General features: G+C 37.5%; 1 protein-coding gene across 1 annotated transcript in view; it reads left to right on the plus strand.

Annotated features, from left to right (window-relative positions):
- RAB10 (RAB10, member RAS oncogene family) overlaps positions 1–27,654 on the plus strand; it is a 75,658-nt gene that overhangs the window by 45,220 nt on the left and 2,784 nt on the right. The window contains exons 2-5 of the mRNA XM_082672221.1: positions 5,715–5,775; positions 18,518–18,656; positions 22,684–22,773; positions 23,117–23,218. Coding sequence (XP_082528347.1) covers positions 5,715–5,775; positions 18,518–18,656; positions 22,684–22,773; positions 23,117–23,218 — 392 coding nt within the window. The remainder of the gene's footprint in view (positions 1–5,714; positions 5,776–18,517; positions 18,657–22,683; positions 22,774–23,116; positions 23,219–27,654) is intronic.

Below are 27,654 nucleotides of genomic sequence, written 5' to 3' on the forward strand. Positions count from 1 at the left end.
CATATTAGTACTTTCTCAGAGGATTTTTGTTAATATTAAATGAGATAGTATATGTGAAATGCTTACAATATTTAATTATCCAGTGAATATTAGTGTTAATTGATTTTTCTTTTGCTGCTGCTATTGGTTTTTATTTCACTCATCATTTGTAGAATAGAAATAATAGTATGGACTAGGATTGTTCTGATGACTTAATGAGTTATCTATGCAAAGGGCTTAAAACAGTACCTGGCACATTGTAAATTCTCAAAGTGTTTACTAAGCTATTACTATTAAATGAAAGGATCTTTAGAGGGAACTTTTTTGCATTCTCCATTTTCACATCCATATGGAGATGTCCATTATGGAAAATGGCCTTTTCAAAATTTGTGCTGTTAATGACAGAGCTAGGACTAGGTCTTTTAAATTTCAGACTAAGCTACATTCAAAGGATTGTAGGTATGCGATTCCTATTTCCTCTCCTGGTGTGGTGAAAACACTTGATTTTCACCTGTTAAAAACCACAGATATAGATCATTTAGCTATACGTTGTTGAACTTCGGTTATCTGGAGTTTATTATATAGGTTGTTTCTGCCTGCATTAATTACTATTGATGTGTCATCAGAAGCCAAGTTTTGGAAAACTGATATTTATAATGACTAGAAGTTGCAGTTACTTCTCTTGCCACTGGATGGTGCAACATCATTAAGGCAAATGTTTTGCCTGATATTGTTTCTCACTTTCCTGAGCAACTGAAAATTGGTAAACGAATTAGACTGTGGTAAATTGAAATACTTGTTTGAACTGGGTCCCAGGAATCTGTAAAAAGTGGGGATTTCCTCTAGTATATTTTTACGTAAGCAAAAGCTGGAAAAGAATCGCTGGTTGGATCAAACCCTATGATTTTGCTCTAGTCTGTGGTAATTTAAGAAATGATAGTGTTGCAGGAGAATCTGATTCTTCCTGGCAGAATCTTAAAGGGTGATAGGTTTTCCTAGCTTCTCTTGGCAGCTGAGTTATTGATTTTGCCCTAATCTTTAACTTGTATCAAAAAGTTTTCTAGGGCTTCCCTGATGGCGCAGTGGTTGAGAGTCCACCTGCCGATGCAGGGGACACGGGTTCATGCCCCGGTCCGGGAAGATCCCACATGCCGCGGAGCGGCTGGGCCCGTGAGCCATGGCCGCTGAGCCTGCATGTGCGGAGCCTGTGCTCCGCAACGGGTATTAAAAAAAAACAAAAAACAACTTTTCTACTCTATCTTAAATATAGGTTTTTCCAACCTATGTTTGAGGGTGTGGAAAGTGCGTGCTGGAGTGACTAAGGTATTTACTTGGGAAAAGTGCACAGTTGTAAAAGTTGTTTTTGAGAGTGACTATAGAAAAAAGGCTGGAAGGAATGAGACTGTAGGGGTGGCTTGGGGCCATGCTAGAAGTTAGGTGATCAAGTCGGAGTGTTTGTGTAGTGGAGAGAACATTTGTAAACATACCTCCTCCTCTATTAACCTAATTTTTGTTTCTATTAATGTAATAACTACAGAGTTTTAGAAGTTAGTACTTTAAGGCCTATGACAACAGCAGCAGCAACAATAAATCCTTGCCCCATGCTCACTTGTGTGTTACCTTTCCCAAACATTTTTTGGCCTTTACTTCTGATACTCAACCCCATATTCCCTAGTCATATGTATTTAACTTTTAAAAAGACTAATTTGAGAAATTTCCTCTTGTTGTTACGGAAGATGAGAATTGGAATACTCTTAATACCATGAGGCATTCTTGGTTCCTCTCCCTTCATCTTCTCAAATAGTTATAACACGTTTTGTTAACTGCTAAACCAAGTAGTGTACTATAATTGCATTTCCTTTCTTGGACAGTTTTCTGTTTTTACTGAGTTTACAGTCCCTTCATTGTTACATATGCTTAGATTTCAAGGCACTATTCATACTTTATCCCAAACTCTACAACAGAATTGCCAGACCTTCTGAACTCTTCTTTTCATTTAAATTCCATTAATACCATTTCATCCCCTCCTTCTCTTAGGAGGCATACCTCTTGGCACTTTCTCTGCATTTTAGCATTTTATTCTGTCCTGTTGTTTTCTTTCCTCATTCTCTCCTGAACTGGTTGCTTCTCTAGGCCAGTTTGAACTGCCCTTTACATCACTCTTTTTTGGGGGGTGGAGGAGCGTGCTGCATGGCTTGCGGGATCTTAGTTTCCCGACCAGGGATTGAACCTAGGCTACGGCAGTGAAACCACCAAGTCCTAACCACTGGACCACCAGGGAATTCCCTATATCACTCTCTTTGCTGGATTCTTTTTCTTCCTATTCTTGGTAAAGCAGTCTCTCCTAGTAGCTGTCTTAGAAAAGATGCACGAGAGCTAAATATTTTGAGATCTTTCATCTTTAGAAATGCCTTTTTTTTACTCTTATTTGATTTTGGCTGGATATAGGTTGGGAATACTTTTTTTTAAAATTAATTTATTTTTGGCTGCATTGGGTCTTCGTTGCTGCGTGCAGGCTTTCTCTAGTTGCAGTGAGCAGGGGCTACTCTTTGTTGCAGTTCATGGGCTTCTCATTGCAGTGGCTTCTCTCGTTGTGGAGCACTGGCTCTAGGCGTGCGGGCTCAGTAGTTGTGGCGCACGGGCTTAGTTGCTCCATGGCATGTGGGGTCTTCCCGGACCAGGGCTCGAACCCATGTCCCCTGCGTTGGCAGGCGGATTCTTAACCACTGCGCCACCAGGGAAGCCCGAGAATACTTTTTTTTTTTTTTTTTCTTTTTTGCAGTACGTGGGCCTCTCACTATTGTGGCCTCTCCTGTCGCGGAGCACAGGCTCCGGACGCGCAGGCTCCATGGCCATGGCTCACGGGCCTAGCCGCTCCGCGGCATGTGGGATCTTCCCGGACTGGGGCACGAACCCGTGTCCCCTGCATCGGCAGGCGGACTCTCAACCACTGTGCCACCAGGGAAGCCCCCGAGAATACCTTTTATTTACTTTTTTGTATCCTGGATTCTAGTGTTGCCGTTGAGTAGTTCAGAGTTGTTATTCTTGATTGTTTAATATGGCCTGGTTTGTTTCTCTGCAAGCTTTTATAATATTATCTTTATTCCTGAAATTTATCTTCAGCCCTGAAATTTCGTGATGATATAATTCGGTATAGATCTTATTTTATTCATTATGCTAGGCACTAGGTGAGTCTTTCAGTCTAAAATAGATTCCTTTGATTCTGTTAAGTTTTCTTGCATAATTTTTAGATTACTATTTTCTGTGTGTCATTTTCTCTGTTCTTTCTTGAACTTATGAGTTAGATGTCAGATCTCCTGGTATGATCTTTTGACTTATCATATCTCACATACATTCCATTCTTTGTCATTTTGTTGTATTTTTTGAGAGATCTTAATTTTCCCTTACAGCCTTTCTGTTGAGCATATTATTTCTGCCTTTTTAATTTCCAGGAGTTTTCTAGTTCAGATTACTGTTTCTTCCCCCCACCCCCCCATCTTGTTCTGAGAAGATAAAAAGAACTATATCTTTTCCTCTGTATTGCCCCTGTTTCCTCCAGGTTTCCTTTTTTGTTTGTTTTTGCTTTTTTATTTTGATATCTCGTTGGAACTTTGTCCTTCATGCTTTTGCCTGAAACTCTAAAAAGCTGACTGGAAGCTAAGCAGGCAAGTGTGGAGCTTGTCAAGTGGTGAGTTTCACCCTAAAGGTGAAGCATCTGTGTCTTTTCTCAGGGACCCTTTTATTTTCTCTAGAAAATGTCATTTATCTGTTTATTCAACAGTGATTTCTTGAATGCCTGCTTATATGTCAGGCATAGCTCTAGGTGCTGGGAATTTAATAGAATTGAACAGATAAAAATCCCTACCCTTGTTGGATCTTATATTTGGCAAAGGGAGGCAGAAAAAGAAAAAGAAAAAGTAAATATATACAGTATATTTAAGGAATGTTAAAGATTAAAAAGTAAGGAATAGGGTTAAGGGAGTATTAACAGATAATGGACATGGGGTAAGGGACATGAGGAAAAGTTGCAGCTTAGGATATGTTAGCTAGGGGAAGGAGCTCTGATGGAGAAGAAAGTATTCCAGGATGGGAGGACAGTATATACAGAGACCTTGAGGTGGGAATCTGCCTGACCTGTGTGTGGAACAACTTGTGGAAGCCAGTACCGTTAGCGAGATCAGAGTAAGATGATATAGAAGATGCTGGGACTCCCCTGGTTGTCCAGTGGGTAAGACTCCATGCTCCCAATGCAGGGAGCCCAGGTTTGATCCCTGGTCGGGTAACTAGATCTTGCATGCATGCCGCCTGCCACAACTGAGGAGCCCACATGCTGCAACTAAAGATCTCGCATGCCTCAGTGAAGGCCCAGTGCAGCCAAAATTTAAAAAATAAATAAATAAGTAAATATTTTTTTTAAAAAGATGATATAGAAAATGCTGAGGTCAGAGTGAACAGGGGGGAGGTGGGCAGAATGTGTAAGACCTTATGGACTATTTTAGGGACTTTTGCTTTTAGTCTTTGTGAAAGATTAGATTTGGAGATAGCCAGTAAGCAGTTGGGTATCTTAAGTTTGGAGTTAAGGGGAGCAGTCTGGGCTATGATATAAAATTTGAGAGTTGCCAGTGTGTACATGGAATTTAAAGCCATAAAATCAGGGAAAAGACGTTCACTCCAATTTTTAGAAAAGTTAGGTGAGGAGAAACCAGTAATGAAGATTGATGAGTGGCCGGAGAGATAGGAACACTAGCAGAGTTTTTGTGCAGAAAAGAATGAAGAACTGCTTCAACTGCTGCTAATTATTTTGAGGATAGACAACATGAGATGGAGAGGGAAAATCATGGAGTCTAGATGAGGTTTCTGTCTTGAACAGTTAGGTGGATGGCTTAAAACAGTCTAAATTCTTGGAAGTTTTCCAGTGTTACCTGGTTTCCATCACAAAGGGTTTAGAGCTTTCAGACTGTCCTAATTTCACTTCTATTCAGGAAAGTTTTCTGAAATAGTATTGGTTGTCAGGTTTGTCATTAAGATTAATTAACAAATTCTATGCCTAACTGGGATTGTTCAGTCCTGTTCAGAGTTGTTCTTGACAACCAGATCATTTTAGGACGATTTTCTCAGTAATTCCTAGAGAAACAAAAATATGGGCTGTAGACATAGTCTGAGGTTTGTAAGTGTCAGACAAATGGCCCTCTTTTTTTATTTTAATTGGGTATGGGAAACAAACTGAAAGGGCCAAATTGAAGATTTTAGTTAGTTAAAGAGCAGACAGATCCTGGGGAACCTATAATACTTTTGCTTCATGTACTGTGACACACTGTGTTACTAGATGCATAAACATCTAGTACTTTTACACTTTCTAAATTCATTGACCTGTTCATCATTATGAAACGACCCTCTTTATCCCTGGTAGTATTCTTTTCTGGAAGCTAGTGAAGGGTATGTTTTTTGCTAATAGGAAACATCTTTTTATTCTTTTGCATTAAAATATTAGATATTAAAAAATATTTTTTTAATTTCCTAATTGTAAAATCTCTGTATATAACTATTTCTTCTACTGTCTTGGATCTTATATCACACAGGTTTACAGTTGGACACTTTTGCTCAGAATTGCATACATAGTAAATTTCCAGAACCAAACAAACAAATTTTGAAAGTATGTTTTTACACCAATTAATTTTAGTATAGCCATGTTCAGAGCCATAGATACAATTTACCTTTTTTTTTCTATGTTGTAGGAATAGACTTTAAGATCAAAACAGTTGAATTGCAAGGAAAGAAGATCAAGCTACAGATATGGTAAGTAATGCTAATTTATTCACTTTATGTAGTAGAATGTTAACTTCCTGAAGGTTAGGCAGTGAAATCCTTCCTTGTCAACTGTTTAAATTCTAGGAAACTTCCCATTCTAAGCCAGTAGTCAGGTGACCTTCTTTCAGTGATGTAAAAAAAAATTGTTGCCATGGACTTCGGAGTCCGTGAGATCTGGCTTGAGTGTTTTAACTTTTCTACTTACAGTATGAACTTGGGTAAGTTACATATCACTGTGAGGCCTTTATATCTTCATATGTAAAATGGAGATAATATCACCTATCTCAAAAGATTGTTATAAGGATTACATGAAATAATCTAGGTAATGCCTTTAGCACAATACTTTGCTCAGAAACACTATAAAAAAATTAATATAATCTTTTTGTTGTTTGGAGAGTCTTTAAGCTAAAAATGTACTTAATGTGTTTATAACTTTTTATAGGCATTATTATTTTCATTAGTTTGTATAGGATTTGCCCCGTAGAAGCACAATAAAATTCTTTAAATTTGTATTCAGGTATGAATCATAGACTTTAAAATTATAATAGCAGCATTTTTCAGTGAATATTAAGTGATCACAATGACCCTGTGAGAGATATATTATTCCTTTTTTAAAAAAATTTTCCTGAACAGCCTTATTGAGGTATAACTGGCACACGATAAACTACACATATTTAAAGTATACAGATTGGTAAGCTTTGACATATATATAAATCTGTGAAACCATCACCACAGTCAAGATAATGAACATATTCATCACCTCAGAAGTTTCCTTAAGCCTCTTTGTAATCTTGCCTTCCTATCCCCAGTCCCCAGGCAACCACCTTTCTGCTTTCTGTCACTATAGACCTGTTTCCATTTTCTAGTACTGTATACAAATGCAGTCATGTAATGTGTTATTTTTCTTTGTCTTTTTTGAGGGGAGGGGTCTGGCTTCTTTACTCAGCGTAGTTATTTTGAAAACTATCAATGATTTTATGTGTATCAATAAGTTCATTACTTTTTATTGCTAAGTAGTTTTCCATTGTTAAGATAAATCACAACTTGTTTATTCACCGTAAAGCTGCTACAGATCTTTGTATAGGCAAATGCTTTCTTTTCTCTTGGGTTATTCCTATTTTATAGATAATGAAATGGAGGCATTTTGAAATAATTTAACCAAGGTCATACAGCACGTAAATAGCAGAGCTGGGATGCATTACATGCTCAGAATGTAGGGTTGAGAGTGACATTCTTAATTGCTATACTGCCTCCTATAAATAGTAGTTTGTCAATTGATTTTGCTGCTCTTTTCAGTAACTATCGTTTTTCTTTCTTCATTGCCAGTCAACAGTTGTGTTAAATATGAATTCATGTTAATCTTTGGTTTTACTGTAATTGGACATATCGTAGAGTGGTTATGAGGATAAGTGATACATGTAAGGCACTTAGAGCAGTCTCCAGTGCATAATTAATGTTCAAGAAATCGTAGGTATTATTATTTGGGGATCTCCCATGTTGAGGCTAGAACCCTAAGAATGGTAACATTTTTGAGCAGAGGAACAAGTTAGCAAAGGAAGTTGCAAACCCATAGTTGGAGAGTTAGAAAGGAGAATTAGGAGAGAACAATGTCCCAGAATCCAAAAGACAGTTTCAAAAAGTTAGGTATAATTAGAAGTCCAGTATGTCTAACCAGAATGTCTTCATTACCTGACCATGTAATTAGAAGTACAATCTTTATAACATCTTTAAAATTTAATACAAATTTAAATAAAATCTAGACATTTTAAAGCATTTCCTAAATTTAATGATTCTCTTTGAAGCACAACCCACTTGATGATCATTGATTTTTTCTTTTCTTTAACTGGGAAATAACCCAGCAAATGAAAAATGCCTCATATTCTATTTCATTATAATTAAAGTGATCTCAAGGGAAAGGGTGTCAATTACTTATTCTGAATTTCAACCAGCCCCTCACGTCTTATTCCGACCTTGTCCCTACATAACATTTGTGTTTCAAGCGCCCTCCTAGGCCTTGCCAGACTGATTGGCTCTCTTCTTAACTGTATCCCCTCTGTATAGGGGATACAATTATTATTTAAGCCAATAATTCTCAAACTTTTTTGACAGTAGGTAAGATACATTTTACATTGTGACTCTGTGACTCAATATACATGTATATGTGTGTGTATATAACAGAAACAGGAGCATACAAAACAATATTTTTAAGACATATTTTTCTTTATACAGTATATAAAACCTTTGCCCTACTGAATATGTCCTGTTCCTCCTCCTACACTCTGTCCTCCACAGACTCTCCCTTCTGTTTCTTGACCTGTGGCTTTAAACATTTTTCCCTCCTCTTACCATTTTAGTTTCTGTAGCTTTCAGAAGTAAAGAGTAACACGTAATGCTTGTTTTTAAAGAGAGCCTTCCTCAGAAGGTGCTCTTTTGAAATAAGAAGTCCTCCAGTGTAGCCTTCAAGATTAATCTAGAAAAGATTTCTAGTGTACCTATAAAATCAAGTATAGCAGAGAAATGGCAACATTTATAATTTAGAGTTTATAACACTTTAGAAGGAAAATTTGATGTAGTTTAGGTTTTCATGTATACAATTGACTGCTTTTTTTTTTTTTTTTTTTTTTTTTTTTTTTGTGGTACGCGGGCCTCTCACTATTTTGGCCTCTCCCGTTGCGGAGCACAGACTCCGGACGCTCACGCTCAGCGGCCATGGCTCACGGGCCCAGCCACTCTGCGGCATGTGGGATCTTCCCGGACCGGGGCACGAACCCGTGTCCCCTGCATTGGCAGGCGGACTCTCAACCACTGCACCACCAGGGAAGCCCTGCTTTTTTTTTTTTTAATTAATTTTTATTTATTTATTTTTGGCTACATTGGGTCTTCGTCGCTGCACGCGGGCTTTCTCTAGTTGTGGCGAGCGGGGGCTGCTCTTTTTTCTGGTGTGCGAGCTTCTCACTGCGGTGGCTTCTCTTGTTGTGGAGCATGGGCTCTAGGCATGCAGGCTCAGTAGCTGTGGCTCGCGGGCTCTAGAGCGCAGGTTCAGTAATTGTGGTGCACGGGCTTAGTTGCTCCGCGGTATGTGGGATCTTCCCGGACCAGTGCTCGAACCCGCGTTCCCCGCACTGGCAGGCAGATTCTTAGCCACTGCGCCACCAGGGAAGCCCTGCTTTTAATTTTAAATATCCATTTTCTTGTAAAGATTAGGAATGAGTGACTGGTTAAAATTTGTGATTAATAGTTTTCAAGAGGTTAGCATTAGGCCAGCTGATTTTGTTTTCTTTGCTTGAGTTGATATGCATGTTAATATTCCAGGGAGAAAAAAAGTCATGTAGCTCCAGGTTAAGAGATCTGCTGGGATATGCTGCAGTGATTCAAGAAAGCTTTTAGGAGGAAAAACCTCATTACTATTAACTTATGATGATACCAAAATTCAAAGTGCTATTCTCAACTTCAGTACTTTGCTTCCAGTTGCTACTAAAAAGCACAGTGATTTTTATCTCTCTTTAGTTTGAATGAATATATTCAGGTTCTTGTTTCAGCATGAAAAATTGTTCTGTGATTGAATATTAATTTTGGAAACTTTCTTTAGTCTGTGCTAAAGCTTTGTCTTATTTTTCTTACTCGAATGGTCTTCACTCATTTCTTTCTAGGAATCTTTTAGTTTAACTGTTGCATAAGGGTCTCACCTGTCCAAGGCACATGTATGTGGGCCTGAAATTAGCTTGTTTGGCTGATAGAGAAGCAGCTAGCTATGGTTTTTAAAATCCTAGATCTCTAGAAAATTTCTACCGAAGTGTCTTTTGCTATCTACATTTTCCGTAGAGTAGTGGGTCCTGCCAGGAAAACAGTCATAGTGAGTTACTTTAAGTCTGCCTTTTCTTTCGGTTTTTTTCTTTTTTGTTATTTTTGGGGGTTTTTTTTGGCGGGGGGGTCAGAAATGTTTGCCACTGTCAACATTTGTATCTTGTACCAGCAGCAGATTTTAACGTCAGCACAGTTACCAGAAACCAGTTAGTATCATATTGTAGAGAAATTAAACATTTACCGACATAAAGTGCCGGATACACGGGAGCCGTCTTTGAGTTTTCCCATTCCCTTAACCCCAACATCCAATTTAGCAAGTCTTGTTGATTCTGTCTCTAAAATATGTCTAGAATCCAAATACAATCTGATGTCTCCGTTGTTACCCCCTAGTTCAAGCCACCATTACCTATTCTTTGGACCATTGCAGTAGGCTTTTAATATTCTAACAGGTCCTTACTTCCCCTTTGCCTTCTTCCAGTACTTTTCCCAGGTAACAGCCTTAGTAACCTTTTTCAAATATAAATATGATCATGGTTGTCATTCCTTCCCCTATTTATAACCATTTTGACTTTCCTTTGCATTTCGAATGATAGCCGAAATTCCAAATCCAAACTCCTTTCCACAGTTTACAGAGTGGTCCCCTGCCCGCTGTTCTGACCTCCTTTTATGCTCCCTGTATATATAGTCTCTCCCCACAGCTGATCTCCTTTCAATTCCATGAACATGGCAAGCTCTTCTCCAGTTTAGGACCTTTGTACATACCCTGTAGATCCCCCTTAACCCACCCAAGTGTAGCTAGACTAAGCATTCTGAAGTACCACTCCATTCCAGAGGCTTCCCATTTCAACAGAAATGAATTTGAAAACTCCAGTTTCTGGCTACTGCCCCTTCTGACCTCATCTCTTACCAGCTTTGCTCCAGCCACTGTGGTCATTTTTTCCTCTCCTGAACATGCCAAGCATATTCCCATCTGTGGGCCCTTGTTATTCACCTGTTCCTTCTGCTTGGAATGCTTTTTATCAGATCTTTGTGTTGCTGCCTTCTCTCATTCAATCTCAGTTCATTGTTAGCCTCTGAGAGAGGCCCTGCATGATGACAAACTAAAGCCACCCCAGTCCTTTAGGCACTATCATGTTTATCTTAGTTTATGTTTGTCATAGTATTTTTTTAGTATCTAAGTTTACCATATTTAAAAAATGTGTTCATTGTTGTTCCCCTCACTAGAATGTCAGCTTTTTGAGGGTGGGGATGCCATCTGTCTGATTTGTGGTTATGTAACCATCCCCTACAACAGACCCTGGCAGATACAGATGCTGAATAAATATTTGTTGACTGAATGACTTTGTTTGATTGGTTTCTGTTCATACTTCACTTCTCACTTACCTTAAACATCACCTCTATAGAGAAGACCTCCTTGATTATCAAGATTGCTTCCCCCCTCCCCTTTACGTCATTCTTCATCACTCTACCCTGTTTACCTTGTTAAGGTTTATCACAATTTGGAATTACATATTTATTTACTTGTTTGTTCCTGTCCCCACTGTAATGTAAGCTCTGCAAGGGTAGGTATCAGGCTTTTGACTTTTGACCCGTTTTGGGCGATGAAGACGAGCATAAATTAAACTCACAGTATTTTGGGTGTAGAGAAGTTGCATATCTGTGAGGAAATCCAGGCCTTGTTAAGATAAAACCCAATGTGAGAAATTTAACATCCTAATTTATAAAGTAAATAACTTCATTATGTTACCAAAAGCACAAAGTTACGAAATTTGGGGTCTCTGCCTTGCCGAGGAGCTTGATGTTGTCTCTGGCCTGTTCTGGTGCTGTCAGTGTCCAGCCTAAAAATAGCTGTCATAATAGCAGCCAGAGCACACGGCTTCTTTGACCCTGTGTGTGGGACTAACAGTTAAGGAAATAAGCTCTTTTAGTTCCTAGGAATATATCACTCCTTTCATTATATGTCAGTGGGAAAAAATAGGATTTTACAACATTCTCTTAGCTGTGCATCTGTCATTTTATGTAAGGAAAATTCTATTGCCATTGATTCATAATTTCAGAAATCTGATTATACTACATAGGCTGAGAAGAAAAAATTTTTAATAGGAGAGGAAAACCAAGTGGTTTTGAAAACAGGCTCAAAAACCTGTAATATGGGACATGAAAAGGTAATGTGAATATATACAGTGTTTAATTGCTCTTCAGACAATAAACACCTGCTTTTGCTGATTGCAGTCAACCTGCTGTCTTTAGACCTGGGTGTATGTGTTTTAGGTTTTATGCAAACCTAAAAATAATTTGACCATGAATTAGCAGCTGTGGCTATTTTTAGCCCTGGGTGGAGGGTCACCAATTAGCCTAGAGATGGTGAGGCAGGGACTCCCTTTCTGCTTTGAAATAAATTGTTGATTGCATTAACAATTGGTAGGGATTGGTATTATAGGAGGATCCAGGAAAAGGATAATTTTAAAAGACTTAGCAAGGAGAGCATATAAAAAGAAGGAAGAGGGGTTGTAAGAAGTTTTGGGAGATGGAGGAGACAAAAATCAAAGAACAGATGGAGTAGTATGCCATCAGTGAAAACAAAAACTCTTATTTTGTTCTGAAATCATGATTACTTTTTCAGAAGGGCCATTAATATTTCAATATCTTTTTATCAGTATTTCATAACTAAGCAGCATAATAATATAAAAATAAAATTTCCTCTCCAGGTGCCATTGATTTAGATTTAGCTAAGTAGTTTCTTTGCAGTGTGTTTTTTCTTGGTGGAGAATGTAGTCATAGATTTGACACTGAAGTGTGTATATAATTTGCTAGTTGTGAATGAATGGGGACGTGAGCCATATGGATACCTGGGTGTAACAGTGTTCCAAGAATGTTAGACAGTGTTGGGGGTGGTATTCATAGCAGAATGCTGTGGAAGATTTTTTCCCTAAATTGTTATTACTTATGATAAAAATCGAAATGCAAGTTTTCTATCCCTCCTACATTACAGCTGTTAGACACTACTGGAAGCCCGGTCCTGTATGTTCTTTGTCTTGGATAAGTACTTCTTTTTTTTTTTTTTTTTTTTTTTGCGGGCCTCTCACTGTTGTGGCCTCTCCCGTTGCGGAGCACAGGCTCCGGACGCGCAGGCTCAGCGGCCATGGCTCACGGGCCCAGCCGCTCCGCGGCATGTGGGATCTTCCCGGACCAGGGCACGAACCCATGTCCTCTGCATCGGCAGGCGGACTCTCAACCACCGCGCCACCAGGGAAGCCCTGGATAAGTACATTTTTAGCCTGGATTTTAGGTAGGAAACTTTAACCCCTCCCTAGTGGGATAGAATTATTAGTTAATTTATACTTCTTTTTGCAATTTACAAAAGAACTAAACTATTTCTACTGTGATAGGACAAATTTTTATTGTTTTTTCATGAAAACATTTATAATTACATCTGTTTTAAGGCAACTTGTAACTAAATAGATTAATAAAAGATAAAATAAGAATTTGGAATTGAGAAAAATGTAAATATACTGTCTCTAAAGGACAACTCATTTGCTATGCTTAATTTGTAAAGTTTACCTATAAACTTCTTGGCGACCAACACAAAAAGGGCAGGGAGGGAGGGCTACCAACAAAAAAAGTAAGTTATTCTTTTTAGAAATAATGTAAAGAAAGCAGGAAAGAACAGGTCATAACTAATACACAGTAAGTTTTCATAAAGCTATTTGTAATGATTCTAATTTGTTGACATAATATTGAGATAATGGAGATAAGATTGTGTCTAAGAAGGTATATAAATACATAAATACAAATGCATACATGTGCGTGTCTGTGTGTATGGCCTTTTAGTAGTCTAACCTAATTTAAGGATGCAACATAGAATTGATAGCAAGTCTATTAGATGGTTTTTCTTAAATGTCATTTTTTTGGATAGGTATTACATTACCTCCTAACTCTGCTTTTGCACACACACCCATTTTTAACACAGTAGACAGAACAGTTTTTTTTTAAACCCAGATTAAGTTATTTCTTTTCGTAAAACCCTCCAATAGACTTCCCATCTCACTCAGAGGAAAAGCTGCGATGCTTGCCGAGGCCTATAAGATCCTACATGATCTGCACTCCCGCCCCACCACCTCTCTGATCTCCTGCTAGTCTGGCTTCACCCCTTCCATTCCAGTCACATTGATCTCCTTTCTATTCCTCAACCATGCCTCAGGACCTTTGCACTTGTTCTTTCCCCTTCTTGGAATACCGTTGCTCCCACATATTTGTATGGCTCACTTCCTTATTCCCTTCACTTCCTCTACTCTGTTTAAAATTTCACTTGTTTGCACCATCCCCAGCATCAGCCCCTAGTCTCTTTACTTTTTGTCTTCTTGACACTTTTCACCCTCTGAAGAAGTGTAACTCCAGAAATTTGTATGACAGGGCTGAGATTCTCTTAAGAAAATTGAAAAGTCCAGCCAAATCTTTAACTTGGCTAAATAAAAAAACATATTATATTACTTTCATACAGAAATAGGCTTCAGGCAAAGCCAGGGTTTTGCTTGTGAAACAATTTTGATTATAGCTTAAACACACACAACTATTAACTTGAGAGAGCTCTGAATACCATAGACATAGAGCATCTCTGTAGAGATGGTTTTGACTTAGGACATTTTAAAAGCACAATTAAATTTTGGGTCACATATAATGATATTATTACATGTTTGCATATTTTTATACTATAGATTCTTCGGGGTTATCTATAATAAATACAAATTAATTATAAAATTTTACTTTAGTTATCCCTACTACTTTGTTTGTTAAAAAAAAAACCCCAAAGATCCAGGGAGGTTAAATACCTTCAAGGTCACTCAGCTGGAAGGATTGGAACCTGACAATAAAGTTGGATCTGACTCCAGACCCATGTTCTGTGTGTGTTCTTGCATAATGCCTAGCACATGGTAGACCCTCACTATATATTTGAATTGATGGATAAATGGATAGGTGTCAGATATATGAACATATAATGCACACTGTGATTAAATGTAAGGAATATTAACGTATTGGTAGTTCTTTTTTTTTGCGGTACTCGGGCCTCTCACGTTGCGGAGCACAGGCTCCGGATGCGCAGGCTCAGTGACCATGGCTCACGGGCCCAGCCGCTCCGCGGCATGTGGGATCTTCCCAGACTGGGGCACGAACCCGTGTCCCCTGCATCGGCAGGCGGACTCTCAACCACGCACCACTAGGGAAGCCCTGGTAGTTCTTTTACATTCCTTGCTACTCATATTTTTAGACATATAAGCACTATTTTTAAAAATGTACGTTTTTAAGGGTCATGTAACTATAAATTGGAATGCCTTGATTCTAAAATATAATAAAGGACTGCTAGGTAAGATTCTGAAATACTGACTCATTAACAAACATTTGAGTGTTTATTCACCATGTAGATACTCTGGATTTTGCAGTGAACAAGACAAACAAATCTCTGATGGAACCTACATTTTAGAGGACATGGGAGACAGTAAATAAATCTATAATAAGTGCTTTGCAGAGAGGTAAAGCAAGGAGATGGAATAGAGAGAGACTGGATGACTATTCAAATTGGATGGGCAGAGAAGGCTTCTGATAAGGTGATGGTTAAAATGCAAAGATGAGGTGCCAACCATGTACAGGACTGTGGGCACAGCTAGTACAGAAGCTCTCTGGTGAGACCAAGCTTGTGAATTTGGAGACATGAAAAAATGTGGTTCTAGCTGTCAGGGAAAAGAGTGCCTCAGAATTTAGGGGGGTGGGTGGTGCTGGTGAAAAGTACAAATCCTGTAATACTTTGTAAACTTCAGGGTAAGGATTTTGGGATTGGTTCTGGTTATAATGAATCGCCATTGGAATTTTTAGTTTGTTTTTTTAAGCCTAGTCATGTTTTCCGTTTGTTTACTTGTTTTGTAATGGCTTTATTGAGACATAATTCACATACCTTATAATTCACCCATTTAAAGTATACAATTAAATAGTTTTTTAGTATATTTGCAAGGTATATTCACCATGATCACAATTTTAGAACATTTTTATACTTCTGGAAAGAAACCCATACCCTTTAGCAGCCTTTTTCCATCCTGCCCAAACCCTTCATCCAGGGTAACCACTAACCTACTTTCTGTCTCTGTAGATTTTCCTGTTCTGGATATTTCATATAAGTGGAATTATATTACAATATGTGATCTTTTGTGTCTGATTTCTTTCACTGAACATAATGTTATCAGGGTTCACCCATGTTGTAGCATATATCAGTACTTCGTTCCTTTTTATGGCTGAATAATATTCCATTGTATGGATATACTACATTTTATTTACCCATTCATTAGTTGATGAACATTTAGGTTGTTTCTACTTTTTTTTTTGGCCAGTTCTTTCAGATTTTCCACATAGATGATCATGTCATCTGTGAACAAAGACAGTTTTATGTCTTCCTTCCAAACCTGTATACCTTTTTTTTTTTTTTTTTTTGTGGTACGCGGGCCTCTCAGTGTTGTGGCCTCTCCCGTTGCGGAGCACAGGCTCCGGACGTGCAGGCTCAGCGGCCATGGCTCACGGGCCCAGCTGCTCTGCAGCATGTGGGATCTTCCCGGACCGGGGTGCGAACTCGTGTCCCCTGCATCGGCAGGCGGACTCTTTGGGAAAATATTCCCAAACCACATAACCTGACAAAGGACTTACATGTAAAAAGAACTCTCAACACTCAATAGTTAAAAAAAAAAGGGGTGGGGGGAACCATCCAATTAGAAAATAGACAAAAGAGGGAATTCCCTGGTGGTCCACTGGTTAGGACTCTGTGCTTCCACTGCAGGGGACACGGGTTTGATCCCTGGTTGGGGAACTAAGATCCTGCATGCTGCACTGTGCAGCTAAAAAAAAAAAAGAAAGAAAATAGGCAAAAGACACGAATAGACATTTCACCAGAGAGGATATATGGATTGCAGATAACTACATGAAAAAGGGTATAACATCATTAGCCGTAGAGAAATACAAATTAAAATGATGATGAGATATCACTGCATGCCCTATTAGTACAACTAAAATAAAATATAGTGAGAACACCAAATGCTGATGAGGATGCAAAGAAACTGGGTCTCTCATACATTGCTAGTGGGGATGTATTAAAGTAGTATAGCTACTCTAGTAGCTACTACTGGCAATTTCTTATAAAGTTAAACATATACTTACCATCTGACGCAGCAGGAACATTCCTGGGTGTTCATCCCAGAGAAATGAACACTTATGTACACACAGAAACTTGTACACGAATGTTCATAGCAACTTTATTTGTAATAGCCAAAAACTAAAAACGACCCAAATATCCTTACACAGGTGAGTGATTAAACAAATTGTGATGAGTCCATTCAGTGGACTACTACCCAGCAATAAAATGAAACACACTAGTATTACATGCAACAACTTGGGTAGATCTCAAGGGCATTATGCTGGAAAAAGTGAAAACAACCGTTTCAAAAGGTTACATTATGCATGATTCCATTTATATAACATTCTGGAAATGGCAAAAGTAGAGAAATGGAAAACAGATTATTAGCCAGAGAGTAGGGACTATATAGGAGGTAGAGAGAGGAGTGAGTGATACAACAGTTTTCTGCCTTCTTTATGGCAGTGACTACACAACTCTATACATGTGATAAAATTGCAGAGAACAGTACTCTAATAATGTCTGTAGATTGTACCAGTGTCAATTTCTTTTTGTACTATGATGTAAGATGTTACCATTGGGAAAAACTGGGTAAAGGGTACACAGGACTTCTTTGTACTGTTTTCGAAACTTCCTGTGAGGCTGTAGTTATTTTAAAACAAAAGTTTTAAAAAGAAGTTTGCTGGTAAGGGGAACAGAGAAATGTTAGTTGGAGGGATGTGGGGTTGAGAGTGGGGTTTTTTGTTTGTTTGAATTTTGCTTTTTTTAGAAAAGATAGGGGAGGGACTTCCCTGGTGGCGCAGTGGTTAAGAATCTGCCTGCCAATGCAGGGGACTCGGGTTCGAGCTCTGGTCCGGGAAGATCCTGCATGCTGCGGAGCAGCTGGGCCCGTGTGCCACAATTACTGAGCCTGTGTTCTAGAGCCTGCAAGCCACAACTACTGAGCCCGCGTGCCACAACTACTGAAGCCCACACGCCTAGAGCCCGTGCTCTACAACGAGAAGCCACTGCAACGAGAAGCCCGCACACCACAACAAAGAGTAGTCCCCGCTCGCCGCAACTAGAGAAAGCCCACGCACAGCAACAAAGACCCAACGCAGCCAAAAATAAATAAATTTTTTAAGAAAGGGGGGGGGGAGACTTAAACATGTACATATGCTAATTATAATGATCCATAAAAAGGAATTGGTGATGCAAATGAGGGAAAAATTACAGGAGCAAAATATCTTTAGCTTGAAAGCATTGAAAAATACTACTATTTACGTATTTCTGTCCTGTTATTTATAAATGAGGTTATCTTTACAACTTTTTGTAAATGATTCTAAAGATAAATGTGGCTATACTATGGTGTAGTCCTTTAATGTTCTCAAAATTCCACAAGCTTTTGTATTACATTGTGGAACTAGATCACTAAATAAATGGAATTCCAAGAGTTTTTATCACACTTGCTGGTATTCGTCTTTAAATAACTTTAAAAAGAATTTTATGTCACTTTGTACTGTTCTCCCTTTCAGATTTTCATCCAGTATTGGTAGGTTGTTAATTTCCTTAGACTAAAAAGTATTTGCACATATATATGTTTACAAATAACCTTAATTGTATACTATTTAAGAATTAAATGAGTGGTGGTTCTATTTTGTTTTGTGTCATATAGTGGATTTTAATCTCTATTTTACCAAACTATTCTACTGTTTTGCCCTTTATCTAGAACTTAGTAATATCAAATGCTCAGTGCAAATTATTGGTTGTTTATTTCAGGGATACGGCAGGCCAGGAGCGATTTCACACCATCACAACCTCCTACTACAGAGGAGCAATGGGTATCATGCTAGTATATGACATCACCAATGGTAAAAGTTTTGAAAACATCAGCAAATGGCTTAGAAACATAGATGAGGTAAGACCTAGAAATTGCGTAAACCCTACATAAACACACATTTGTGTCCTTGGTTAAGAAGAATAAATATTCCAGTTGATCTTATAGTGTTTGCTATCATTACTGTTGAATATTTCTACTTGTTTACAGGGTAATGTTATTTTTTGCCTACCTTTTTCTTAAAATTTTGGGCAGATCTGTTTTGAACCCCATCCAAGGCAATTACCAGATTACCCAGAAACTCTATACGGTCATCTTGTAAGATGGCCCCAACTAGAAGCTACCAGTGGTTTTACACACCTGTCTAAATGAATTCTTTCTTGGGGAATTTTTATTGAATGAATGAATTACATTTTCAATAGTAATTTTAAAAACGTATTTTTGGGAATTCCCTGGCAGTCCATGGGTTAGGACTTGGCACTTTCACTGCTGTGGCCCGGGTTCAATCCCTGGTCAGGGAACTAAGATCCCACAAGCCATGTGGCATGCCAAAAATAAATAAATAAAAACGTATTTTTAAGTTATGGAAATACCGTATCACTTCTAGACATTTTGAAAGATACAGAGTACTAATACAGTAAAATGCTAACCAAGAAAATAGTGCCATATCATTGCACGTGAAGATGTCAGTTTTTATAAGGTAATGTGTCAAAGCTTGCCTGTTTCTGTGCTGCAGCATAGGTAGCTTCTTGTTGGAATTATTTTTCATGTCTTATTTCTACCTTCTATGCTTTGAATTTCATTAAGACTAACTCTTGGGAATTCCCTGGCAGTCCAGTGGTTAGGACTCTGCACTTCTACTGCAAGGGGCCCGGGTTTGATCCCTGGTCGGGGAGCTAAGATCCCGCAAGCTGTGTGGCACGGCCAAAAATAAAAAACCTCTTTAAAGCAACTTTTGGCTGGAAACACAAAGACCAAGTCTTAAGCCAGTATTAGACCCAAGGTAATAATATCTTCAATGGTAACAATCCTAAGGGCTTATTACTAACTTTGCCATTGCTACAAGAAGTCTGTTAGTATTTAATAATCTGTTAATGAGACAGATTTTGAAACCAAAAACAAAGCCTCCATTTTAAAATTTCCTTAGCCTTTATTTTATTGTCTGGCCAAGTAGCATGTGTAATAAGAGCAATTTATATAGAGATACTGTGCAGTGTTCCAGCAGCAACCGATTTTCCAATTCTGTGACATCAACTGGATGTCCTACAATTCAATCCTGTTCTGACACTAATTACTCAGTCTTAGTGTCAGACTCCACAGGTTTAAGGACTCAGTCCCACAAGACTGCTCTTCCTTCAAATGCAAGTTCTGGGTCCCCCAGGCTACCTGCACTTCTGTGTGACTTGGCTACAAATTTGGAGGTTCCCATGACCCATTTTGTGGTTCGGTAATTTGCTAAAATGACTCATGGAACTCAGGAAAGAGCTATACTTACAATTGTATTATAAAGGACACAACTCTGGAACTGCTAAATGGAAGAAATGCATAGACAGTGTATGGAGGTTGGAGAATGCAGAGCTTCTAGGCTGTCTCTGGACATGTAACCCTCTTGGCACCTTGATGTGTTCACCAACACAGAAGATACCCTAACTTCATTGTTTCCAGGTTTTAATGGGGGCCTCGTTACGTAGTCATGATAGTTAAATCACTGACCTCTGGTGATTGACCCTAATCTCTAGCCCCCTTCACCTCGTGGCGGGTGGGGGTTAAAAGTCTGAACCCTCAGTGTTTGGTTCCTCTGGTGACCAGCCTCCATTGTGAAACTCTGTAGAGGCCCTGCTGAGAGTCCTCTATTAGCATAAATTTAGGTAAACAGAAAGAGGCTTGTTATGAATAACAAAAGACACTCCTATCACTCAGCAAATTAGGAGCACTGTGCCAGGAATAGGAACAAAGACCAAAAATATGTTTTTTATTATACCACAGGGTCATACATTTAACTTGGTAGGCTGGATGGCTTAAGTTTCCCAGCATGAGAACTAACATACGTAAAACCCAGCCATTAAAAAAAAAAGTCTGTTTTTCTGATATATAAGAGATAGACTTTGTCTAATTTTTAATGTGTTGTAGAAATTTAAACTTTAACAGCTGAATTGATCCAGCAACATTTAAGAAAAGATTATATATATCATGGTCAAGAGAAATTTACCTAGGAATGCAACATATGAAATAATGTAATTCACCATATTAATAAAAGATGAAAACCATATGATCTTGTCAACAGACACACGCAAAAAAACCCATTTGGCAAAATCTAAAAGACATCTGTGAAAATCCCACAGACAACATCATCCTTTCCCCTACAGTCAAGGACATGATTAGGATGCCTGCTCTGGCCACTACTGTTTAACATTGTACTAGAGGTTCTAGCCAGGGCATTTAGGCAAAGAAAAAAAAGAGCACCCAGATTGGAAAGTAAAACTATATTTGTAAATGGTATGATCTTGTATATAGAAAATCCTAAGGAATCCACACACTTCCACCAAAAAATAAAACTATTAGAACTAATAAACAAGTTCAGTACGGTTGTAGGAAGCAAGATTAGTATACAAAAATCAGTTGTATTATATACATTAGCAGCAGATAATCAAAAAATGAAATTAAGAATATAATTTTATTTATAGTAGCATCAAAAAGAAAAAAATAAGAAAAATTTAACCAAAGAAGCACAAGGCTTTGAAAACCATAAAATGTTGTTAAAAGAAACTAAAGAATATCTAAATAATTGGAAAGACATCCTATGTCCATGAATTGGAAGATTCCATATTGTTAAAATGACAGTACTGCCCAAAGTGTTCTGAGGATTTAGTGAAATCCCTATCAAAATCCCAGCTGCTTCTTTCGGATAGCGGCGGGAGTTGACAGGCTGATTCTAAAATTCATATGGAAATTCAGGGTACCCAGAATAGCCAAACAGTCTTGAAATAGGCAGTGACGTTTAAGCTGAGACCTGAAAAGATGAGTAGAAGGTATCCAGATGAGGATGGGGCTGGTGGAAATAATATGATGGATTCAAATTTAAGACAAACCAAGTCTCGTAAATTACTTTTGGTGTCCAGAGAACATAATTGTGTTGCTGCAGGGATATTTCAGGGAAAGGTGCATTGGGCCAAAGATAGACAATTTGAGATATTTTCCCCATCCCATGGGTTGCTTTTTCATTCTGCTGATAGTGATCTTTGACACATAGAAGTTTTTAATTTTGATGACGTACAATTTATCTGTTTTTTCTTTTTTGTTGCTTATGCTTTTGGTGTCATATCTGAGAAATCAATTCCAAGGTGATAAAACTTTTTCCCTATGTTTTTTTCTAAGAGTTTAATAGATTTAGGTCTTCTATTTAGGTCTTTGATCCAATTTTGAGTATGGTGTTGTAAGTTAAAGGTCCAACTTCATTCTTTTGCATGTTGATATCTGGTATTCCCAACACCACTTGTTGAGAAGACTGTCCTTTCCCCCATTGGATGGTCTTGGCACTCTTGTTGAAAATCATTTGATGGTGTACACAAGAGTTTATTTCGGGTATCTCTATTCTGTTCTTTTTGTCCATGTCTGTCCTTATGCCAGGAGCACACTGTTTTGATTACTGTAGCTTTGTAGTAAGTTTTGAAATCAGGAAGTAAGTGTGAATCTTCCAACTTTGTACTTCTTTTCAAGATTGTTTTGGCTATTCAGGGTCCCTTGATATTCCACATGAATTTTAGAGATGGATTTTCCTATTTGTGCAAAAGATTTCATTAGGATTTCAGTGGAGCAACATTTGTTTTTAACTGATTTTTGTGCATGGACTCCCCTAGCAATGTGACTTTTTGAGACTAAGGGCTCTATAGAATTTTAAACTAAGGTTTCTTATAGGGTAATACACATTATCTAAAATCGTGATCCAGCTTGGATGTAGACTATGTGTAAGAAATTACAGTTTCAGATCTTTTGCGTATGTCCTCTCTTGTTGAGAATGTTTCTAGAAACTAGACAGCCTCCTATAAAGTCATTTTTATTAAGCCATAATTCATGGTAGTGTGTAAATTAAATTTTTATTTCATTTTAGCATGCCAATGAAGATGTGGAAAGAATGTTACTAGGAAACAAGTGTGATATGGATGATAAAAGAGTTGTACCTAAAGGAAAAGGAGAACAGGTAAAAAGCTCTGAATGAGACTAATATGCTGCCCTTTCTTTGTGAAGATGGTGTTGCATTTGATTGTTCTTATGTTAGTGGTAGTGGAGTGCACTTGAGCTATTTGCATCCTTTTAAAAATGCTATAGGAAATGATAGCTTATCATTTGAGTGAATTTTTGTTTGTTTTCTAAGGAGCTTGACCATTTGAGTCTTGACCCATTGAAATAATCTGTTCATTTTAGATAACCTAGTTGAGATTACTACCTTTAGAATAATATTACTGTTTCCTTTAGGATGCTAAAGTCATCAATTGGTAACCTATACTTGATAATTTTATGATGATATTTTGCTTCTATTTTAGATTGCAAGAGAGCATGGTATTAGATTTTTTGAGACTAGTGCAAAAGCAAATATAAACATCGAAAAGGCGTTCCTCACATTAGCTGAAGATATCCTTCGAAAGGTAAATTTCTTTTTTCTTTTTCTTTTTTCTTTTTTTTTTTACTGCTAAGGTGCCTGGTGTCACATTTGAACATTTCATGTTTTCTAAAGTACTAGATTTACATACAGAAATTGGGTTTGGGTGGTATCGTTTCTAAACGTTTACCCATCACCAATATATAATCCTCCAAAGTAAAGAAAGGAACTGGAAGGAACAGGCAACCATCTAGAAATCTCTAGGATCTAGTCAGTGGTAACAGTTGACACTCTGAGCTCCAGTACTCAGTCTCTAGCCTAATTTCATACTCCTTTTTCCAACTTTTTGTCTGGTCCATGGTGTTATGGCTCTTCTGTTTCATTTCTCTTATATATCCTTTGCATTCCCATAGATAAAAAATTTAAGATAAGAGGTGAATCTATGATGTAGTTATTGCTACAAAAGCACTATTCTTCTATATAGTCATTTCTCAGATGTGCCAGTGAGGGGCATGTATATACTATATACTGAATAAATAGAGTAAGTCTGCCCCCAAATTTCATTTACCCAATCATTTCAACTTGTAAGGTAAAAAAAAAAAAAAAAAAAAAAAAAAAAAAAAAAAAAAAAAGAAAATTGATCTCGGGGAATTTTACCTCGAGGTTACTTTCTGGGTTTAATTCGTGAATCCCAAAATTTGCCAGTACAAGTAACTTGTAGCAAAATTGGGAAATCTGATTTTCATATTTTCCCCTCAAATGACTAGATAAAATACACAGTTATGAATTAAGGTTATGAGTCCTGAATTCGCTATTCAATCTTATGGTGTATTTAAAATGCAAGTAAAATAGAGAAAATCTGACACAATCCTGAGGGAGGAGCAAGCATTGTATAGGAGAAAATTTAATTGCTTCTGGTAACCTATTTTTATACTTGAGATATCAGTATTTCCCCGCCCCCAAAAAGCCCCTCAAATTTCATACACACACACACATATAAATCTAAGCTGTAACAGAGATGGTATTATCGAGTGTAAATCTAATGAAATTTCTGAGGAACCAAGCAACTTAATTTTTTTGAGGGGAGAGCTATCTGTTTACTATAGTGTTCAAACTAGAAAAAACAGTTATCACTTATTGCTGTTTAGAGTAACTACAAAAGTTGTGCCTGTTCACATCTGCTGACATCCTGCATATCATGTCTGATATCTATAATGTATTGACATATTGAGTAATAAAAAGCAAGTTAGGATATAACATGTGTGGTAAATGATCTTTTAAAAATTATATGTGATACCCAAAACACATGTACACATATACACACACACATTTGGTTATGCTTAGCAAATAAGGATCTGGAAGGATATATACCAGACTCTATCTAGTGAGTACTCTAGCGTGATGGTGGGAAGGGGAAGGGGATACAGGACAGAATCACTTTTACTTCATGTACAGTTTTGTTTTGAAATTTTAACTTGCTTCTTTTTAAAGTTATAAAAACAATTTAAAAAATATTTTTACACAACTGGATATAGGTAAAAACCCATTAGAATTCCTTGAGGAAATATATTTTTATTTTAAAAGATTCCTGTAAGAAACAAAAATTAAAGTAGAACAGAAAAATACTAGGGAGACTACGAAAAAACATTTGTATTTTTAATTAAATGAAGGGAATAACAGATAGAAAAATACTTTAATTGGTGGAAAGTATAATACTTTGTATTTCTGAGATTGGTGGGTTACAGTGAAAAATTATTTCAGTACTTATAGGAATTATCACAAAACTTACTGAAATACCCGTGTTCTCTGTGTTTTTTCTCTTTCTGGAAATTTGGTCTTCTCCATTGTTTCTGACTTCTTTCTGTATTATATCCCTTGATCTGCTTCCAAATCTTTGCATTTCAAAAAAATAGTGCTATATAGGCATATAATTTGTGTGTCAGTGAGGTAGATCTTCCTTATCATATTAAAGGTTAAAAGGTATGGATGCACCAATAAAGAAAGATCTCAGTCTAGAGTCTTCCCCAGGTAGGCAGGCCCAATTGTGAGGCAGCGTTTTTTCCCCATACACATACATGCACTTTTCAGTGTGATAAAGTTATGAGTTAAAACATCAAATGTAAACTTGCTTTAAAAGATGTAAAATACAGTAGTGATTCCTGACTAGCAACCTTCTGTGCAGTGCTTTTTCTCCTGAGTTGATAAAAGAAAAAAGAACTTTAGAATGAAAGCAATTTAAAACATTTAAAACTTAATTATTTGAATAGATAATTCATTCCCATGATTCAGACATTTAAAATAAAAAGAGTAAACATACAGAGAAGTTTCTCACTATATTCCCCCAACTCCTCATCCCTCCCCCATGGGCAACCAATAATTAATTTCTTAGTTACTAATATATGAGTAAATATGAATATATATACATTTTATTCCCATCCTTCCCCCCCCCCCTTTTTTTTTTTTTTTGCGGTACGCGGACCTCTCACTGTTGTGGCCTCTCCCATTGCGGAGCACAGGCTCCGGACGCGCAGGCTCAGCGGCCATGGCTCACGGGCCCAGCCGCTCCGCGCCATGTGGGATCTTCCCGGACCGGGGCATGAACCCGTGTCCCCTGCATCGGCAGGCGGACTCTCAACCACTGTGCCACCAGGGAAGCCCCCCCTTTTTTTTTTTTAAAGAAAAAAAAACACGTAAGGCAACATGCTCTGCACTGTTTGGCACTTAATATAAGTAAAATAGTTCCATTTTTAAAATAACTGAGTGCTACTCCTTTGAGTAGTCTATTATAATTAAACAGGTTTCCCAGTGAGGGACATTTAGGTGATTTTCAGCCTTATGATCTCATAAATTGTGTTGTAGTGAATAATCTTTATATTATTTTACACATGTGCAAGTATATTTGAAGGACAGATTCCCAGAAGTAGCCAAAGAGCATATAGTACATTTATAATTCTGATACATGCTTGCCACCTTCTGCCTGAGGGCTGTACCCTTTTATACTCCTGCCAGCAATATATGAGAATGTCTGTTTACTCAAACTCTTGACCAACATAGTGAATTATAAGACTTTCAGATGTTTTCCAACCTGACAGGTGAAAAACACAGATATAATTTGCAGCTCTCTTATGAATAATATGAGCATTTTTAAAGATATGTTTACGAAGCACTTTTGTGTTTCCTTTTCTGTAAACTTTTTTGTTTATTCTTTTGCCCGCTTTTGCTATTTAGTTATTGGCCCTTTTTTTGAGAGTCTGTTTCAAGGGTCTAAGTTAAATTGTGCAAGGACAGACTGTGAGTGATATGCTAACTGAATAAATGTAGTGACCTCCCTGGCTATAAGCACCCATATATCTTTAACTGACCCACACCCAGGAGTCCCAGAGAAAGAGTACTTCCTATGCAACTTTTTTTTCTGTGGCCAGGTGCTGAGCTGCCTCTTTCTCTTCTGTGCATTTTTCACAAAGACCTTTTTAATGCAAAACTTGCATCTTTAACATACAGTGAAAAGAAGAATTCCATAAGGCAGTGAGATTAGGTGGGTTAGCTCAAAGTGCAAGTAGAAATTTCACCTCTGTATGAATTCAGCAGGCCTCTCTTGGGCTATGTGAGTTTTAGAAATTATTTTAGTTCTTTCCCCTTGAACTACCTTAACTTTATATTGTTTCCATGAGAAAATAAGTTCCCACTTATATCCTAGCTTTTAAAATTCCATTCATGATGAACACTGTTACACAACAGCATGGATAAATCACACAGGATAAATTGCATAGGCTGACACTGAGTAAAAGGAAAAAGAAATCAGATACAAAAGAATACATGAAATATGGTTCCATGTATATGAAGGTCAAAAACAGAAAAAACTAATCTATGGTGGTAGAAATCAGAGTATTGGTTACCTTTAGGAGGGTAGTACTGACTGGAAAGGGACACAAGGGAGCCTTCTGGGGGCATATTATATATGTTCTATATTTTGATCTGGTGGTTTCACAGCATATATTAAAAATCCATCAAGCACAGTTAAGATTTGTATACTTTGCTGTAGGTATGCTATCCCTAAAATGAATTCTGCTTTCATACATATAGTATAGGCTATCCACTTAAAATAGTATATTCTTCTGATTATACAAGTAATATTTAGGATGTTGGGGTAATACAGGATTATACAAAGAGGAAAATAAAATAATTCATAAACCCACCACCTAAGGGGTTACTACTATTAACATTTTGGTGTCTCTCATTTTGATTTTTTTCTGTATCCATTTTTAACATGAATTATACAACTTTGCATTCTGCCCCACCCTATTCCCTCCACTTAATGTATCATGGTTAAAATTGCCTTTTTAAAGCAATGCTATGGAAATACAAGCTCCAATCTCAAAAGGCAAGTAAAACTAAACAGAAAAGGGCTGTTTCACTTCTCTGAAGTTAGACATGATCCAACATTGGTTTTATACATATGCTTGATGATGCTTTTTAAGTACT

The sequence above is a fragment of the Grampus griseus genome (genome assembly GCF_964374135.1).
Source record: "Grampus griseus genome assembly, chromosome: 15".
NCBI classification, from domain to species: domain Eukaryota; kingdom Metazoa; phylum Chordata; class Mammalia; order Artiodactyla; family Delphinidae; genus Grampus; species Grampus griseus.